The following is a 5,251-nucleotide window of genomic DNA, read 5'->3' on the forward strand; positions in this document are numbered from 1 at the left end:
AGTCTCGATCTACGAACAGAGAGCTATCCAAGGTTACTAGACCTAAGTGACCTGGGTGGGTTATGGTAGTGTATTAAGTCAGATAAGTACCCTGGTGCTAGGCCATGTAATGATTTAAAAACAAAAACTAAAATTTTAAACTCAATTCTCTGTTTGACTGGTATCCAGTTTAGAGAGGTTAAAATCGGAGTAATGTGATCAAACTTTCGACTACCAGTCAACAGCCTGGCAGCAGCATTTTGCACTAGTTGAAGGTGCCCGATAGATAATTGGTTAGCTCCAAGATAAAGTGAATTGCAATAATCAAGTCGTGAGGTGATAAAAGCATGAATGACTATTTCAAAATTCTTTGGAGAGAGAAAAGATTTGACTTTTGCAAGACGCCGTAAGTGAAAAAAGCAAGATTTAACAACAGAGTTAATTTGCTGATCAAACTTAAGGCCTGAGTCAAACACAAAACCTAGATTTTTGCAGAAGAAGTAACATGAGGATTTAACTCATAAAGATCTAGAATACCGGAGTCATGACGATCACTTGGTCCAAACAATATTACTTCGGTTTTGTTCTCATTTAGAGCCAAAAAAATTTGTGCCAGCCATAGCTTCATTTCCTGATAACATGCAAGCAGGACTTCTAAAGAACTTGAATTATTTTGTTTAAATGGGAAATACAATTGGTATCATCAGCGTATAAATGAAATGATACTCCGTGTTTAGAAAAGATATGGCAACAGATATAAAGAGAATAATATCGGAGCTAGAATAGATCCCTGTGGTACACCACAGGAAAGATGCGCTGCTGAGGAAGTGCAATTTCCAAAAAGACTGAAACCAATTTAAAACAGTGCCGTGAATGCCTAAATTTGTCAGTCGAGAGATAAGAATTGAATGGTCAACCATATCAAAAGCAGAGCTAAGATCTAAAAGGACCAGGGCAACAGCACTACCATTATCTGTAGTCAGCATAATGTCATTGATGACTTTCAGTAAAGCGGATTCGGTGCTGTGTAGTTTCCTAAATCCTGACTGGAAAGTATCATATAATGAATTTGTACTCAGAAAGGAGTGTAGTTGATTGAGAACAACCATTTCCAGGATTTTCGAGATAAATGGAAGATTAGAAATTGGTCTGAAATTACTTAAATCAGATGTATCGAGATTAGATTTTTTCAATAGGGGAGTGACTGAAGCATGTTTTAGGCAGTCCGGGACCGTACCAGTGTTCAAACAAATGTTAATAAAAAATAGGAAATCAGGCCCTATGATATCAATAATGTGCTTAAAAAGTGTGACGGAATAATATCATTTGGACAAGAGGTAGATTTTAGATGTTCAACAATATCTCTGCAAGTAAGTAGTGAGATTGGATCGAACATGCTCCAGGTAGATGAGCACCTAGGCACTTCAGAGAAAACAAGAGAACTCAGCGTTGTTTGTGGTCTTAACCTTATTGTCTTTGTGACAAAAAAAGATGAAAAGTTTTCACATAAAGAATCAGACACATCAGGGAAAGCATCAGCCACAGGGTTTAAAACAGAGTCGATGGTGGAAAATAAAATTCTTGGTCTATGGTGATTTTTTTTAGACAATTTCTGCAAGATATTTTGATTTGGCAGACTTAACAGCTTTCTGGAAAACATGAAGAGATTCTCTTAAAATATCATACGACACCTGCAGTCGGTCCTTGAGCCATTTGCGTTCTGCTCGTCTACAATTTTGTGAGCGGATAGAGTCGTTAAACCAAGGAGAAGATTTTTTGATAGGACGTTTAAATTTTAAAGGAGCAATGTTATTGACAATGTCCAAGCAGGTATTACTGAAAAAACTTAGATATGCGTCAGCGTCCGGGCTTTCAGAGATCCGTTTCGTAGATAGTAGTTCATTAACTGCATAGGCAGTGGAAACGTCCTCGCTGGCTGTGGATGAGAAATAACGAACCCAACGTGCCTGAGCAGGTTTCGTCTTTAATTGACAAGATAGGGCAGTTGTAAAAGTCACAGATTTATGATCAGAAAACCCATTGTCTCTTGTCTCCATATCCATGATAGGAAATCCATGAGCAAAGACCAAGTCCAGGATGTGACCATGAACATGCGTAGGACATTGTACATATTGAGAAAAATTAAGAGAATCCAATAGATTGCAAAAATCGTTAGTTAGCAGCTTACTAGGACAGCAAATATGAATGTTAAAATCACCAAGCAATAAAATTCGGTCATATGTTGTTACTACATTCCCCAGAAAGTCTGCAAATTCACTCAAAGATAAATTATTGAACTGTGGGGGCCGGTAAACAACTGCACATAATACTGGATTTTCCGTGTTCATTAAGGACATTTGAACCTCGAAGCTCACGTAAGCGTCTGTCGGAATGAAGCGGCCGTGAAAAGAGTTTTTAAAAACAACGGCCAAACCTCCCCCACGACCAGAGGATCGTGGAGAATTAAAAAAATGAGCAATTTTGGGGAACAAGTTCAGAAAAGGGACTTGAGTCCCCCAGTTTAGTCCAGGTTTCCATCATAAACAAGAAATCCAGGTTCTGTGAAATAAAAAAGTCATGTAAAATGAAAGTCTTATTTACCAAGGACCACACATTAAGTAATGCCATCCTAAGCAGTGGGGGATCACTCTCCGGTTGAATCCCTCTGTTTAGCGGGCGCAGACACTGAGGGTGCACTCCACCTCAACGAACCCGGGGAAATACATCGAGGGAGTCAGGAACAATAGGCCGAATCCAGTCTTTTTTTTATTTATCATTGATCACTGAATATATCGGACCCTCGTTTGTTGAGATGTTTTGTGGATGTGTTGCTGTTACGTAGATCAGTTCTGTCCCGCTGTCCTGTGTTGCTTCAGGAGACTTTATATTGGCATAATAATCACCGTCTGTATCTGTCACCTGATTGGTTGAGTGGGTGTGACTGGGGTTTGAATCAGGCTGCTGATTGGTTACTGTGGCGTAAACAGTAGAGACTTTTGGGCGGGTGTTGAGGTGTGATGCAGGCGTCTGATTGGATGAAGATGTTGCCATGGCGACATCACTGTTTGGAATCTCCTCATACATGCGTTCAGTCTGAAAAACAACACGTACATAAATAATGTACTAGTTTACATATATAATTCTCTTTGTTGATCAATAAACAATCATTTAACATGTATGTCTGATCTTCTACAGGTAAAGATTTGAACACTCACCTCTGTATTGTGCTGCATGTTTTGCTGAAATAAAGCTGAATGGAGCATGAATAGAGAAAAAAAGAACAAGTCAAATCAATTCAAACCCTAAAAACAGGACTTTATAATCACAAACAAACTGTTACCTGTCCTAGATTTCCTCTTCCTCTTCTTCAGGATGATGAAGGTTCCAGAACACAGAGTCAGAACCAGCAGAACCGAACCCAGACCGCCAGCAACAGAAGCCAGATCTGAAGGCGACGCTAAACACATGATATTTACATGATAAACTGTTACTGAATCATTCTAATAACTAATATAAATTCCCAGTTGTTATATAGTGTAACCGAAGTGAAACTGCAATGGTAAACCTCAACTCTACAGAACAAAACACTTCTCTTTACGGTTGATGTCAAACCAAATTAACCACATGAAATCTGATATGTGCATCATTTTCTCCACAAATATTCAAAGCAATTTCCTTTCAAAGAGTGATCATGTGATCAGAGAGTTGCATTATGGGTAGTGTAGTTTATGTGCTTACTAGTGTTTGTCAGATAGAGTTGAACTGTAGTATTTCCTGTTGTTGTTCTTGTTGTTTCAGTTTCTGTTTGATGAGTCTCTGACAGAGAGAAACACCAGTGACTGTGAATGTGCCGCTCATGCAGTGATATAATAACACATAATAATAATAGACAAACACACACTTAACACTGTTTGCTATTGCTGCATATCAACAAATGTTGTGTTTTCTGTTCATATCACTGATAATCACATTATAAATGTTCATTTAGAAGACACTTTATTATCTGAACTGATACAGTCACTTTGGATAAAAGTCTGTCAAACACACGTAAAGCTGGACTCATGTTATTACTGTCATTATGAGATGATTTTACACTGACTGTCAAATGACTTGTCAATCATTCAGTTATTGCACATTTGATTCGAGTGTTGAGGAACATCACAACCTCTAAATGTTCAGTGTGATGCAATTTCGGTTTATTTTTCACAGAAGTTGAAGCTTTAAAGTTTCCAAGTTGATGCAAGTGTGTGTAAGACATGAATGATCTTGAATTACATCATGATCTTGAATGCAACATTGAAATTATGTTTAGAAGCTCTGATATCTCTGCATTCACTATAATCAGACGAACTATTAGTGTTTTGATGGAAGTTAAGTTCTGAAAAGTTATGAAAACACAATTAAAACACATGTGAGTGCAGATGTCAGCGCGTGCAGTCATTGTGTGTGTGTGTGTGTGTGTGTGTGTGTGTACCTGTGCTGGTGTGTTCAGTGCTGCTATACAGACTAATGCTGGATGTTGAGATCTGGACACGTGTCGTTGTCTCTGGAGCTGAGAAATGAAGAAGAGCGTCACACCATAATACATATATTCATAAAACTATAAACATGAATGATGAAGTAGATTGGTGTTAAAGCTGCAGTCCGTAACTATTTTTGTGTTCAAAATGTCCTAAATGTATAGACACAAACAGAGAGAAGGAGCTCCGGCTCAATGTTCTTCAGACGCAGCAGTTTATTAACCTCTAGAGCGCCAACAGTTTCAGACTGCAGATTTAAGTGTTGAATATCAGGCACCTCTGATCACATCTAGCTGGATATCTGTGTAGTGAGGTCTCCATCCAGCTTGACATCCGTACGGTCCAGCATCTTCCATCTTCAGGTCACTGATGGTCACTGTAAATGATCTGGCCTGAGGATTATCCTTCAGTGAGAATCTGGGTAAGGTCTTTCCTCCATCAGACTCTAGTATAAGGACACGTTCTCCGAAAACTCCTCTGTAGAAGTATTTGTAAGAGTTTTCATATCCTTCTGGATAAGGGCACGTAATGATCACTCGTCGTCCCTCTGTTCCTCTCACTGTAATGCCCTCAGACAGTGAACTGCTCACTGCACACACACACACACACACACACACACACACACACACACACACACACACACACACACTGCTTTACTCATGTACACTGATAACACACACCATAATGTTAGATAATAAACACTTTTAGTAGAGATCTTCAGCTCTTACCCGTCAGCAGAAACACACAAACTA

The 5,251-nt window shown here is 38.9% G+C and overlaps 1 protein-coding gene across 1 annotated transcript; it reads right to left on the reverse strand.

Moving 5' to 3' along the window:
• Window positions 1-2,705: 2,705 nt before the first annotated feature.
• LOC307151451 (uncharacterized protein) lies at window positions 2,706-4,867 on the reverse strand. Its single transcript, XM_079859478.1, has 6 exons — window positions 4,777-4,867; window positions 4,454-4,531; window positions 3,718-3,795; window positions 3,320-3,436; window positions 3,195-3,229; window positions 2,706-3,072 (listed from the first exon to the last, which is right to left on the reverse strand). Exons 1-6 carry the CDS (start codon window positions 4,853-4,855, stop codon window positions 2,746-2,748), a joined length of 714 nt encoding a protein of 237 aa, XP_079715604.1. The 5' UTR covers window positions 4,856-4,867; the 3' UTR covers window positions 2,706-2,745.
• Window positions 4,868-5,251: the final 384 nt, after the last annotated feature.

Source organism: Squalius cephalus (assembly GCF_949319135.1).
Source record: "Squalius cephalus genome assembly, chromosome: 2".
Classification (NCBI taxonomy): domain Eukaryota; kingdom Metazoa; phylum Chordata; class Actinopteri; order Cypriniformes; family Leuciscidae; genus Squalius; species Squalius cephalus.

Bases quoted from the DNA above. Each gene is read 5' to 3' on its own strand.
- LOC307151451 (XM_079859478.1), bottom strand. From the start codon at position 4,855: ATGGAAGATGCTGGACCGTACGGATGTCAAGCTGGATGGAGACCTCAC. The intron at 3,230-3,319 runs GTAACAGTTTGT...TGCTCCATTCAG, and splicing joins GAAGAGGAAATCTAGGACAG to CTTTATTTCAGCAAAACATG. The intron at 3,073-3,194 runs GTGAGTGTTCAA...GTTGTTTTTCAG, and splicing joins ACATGCAGCACAATACAGAG to ACTGAACGCATGTATGAGGA.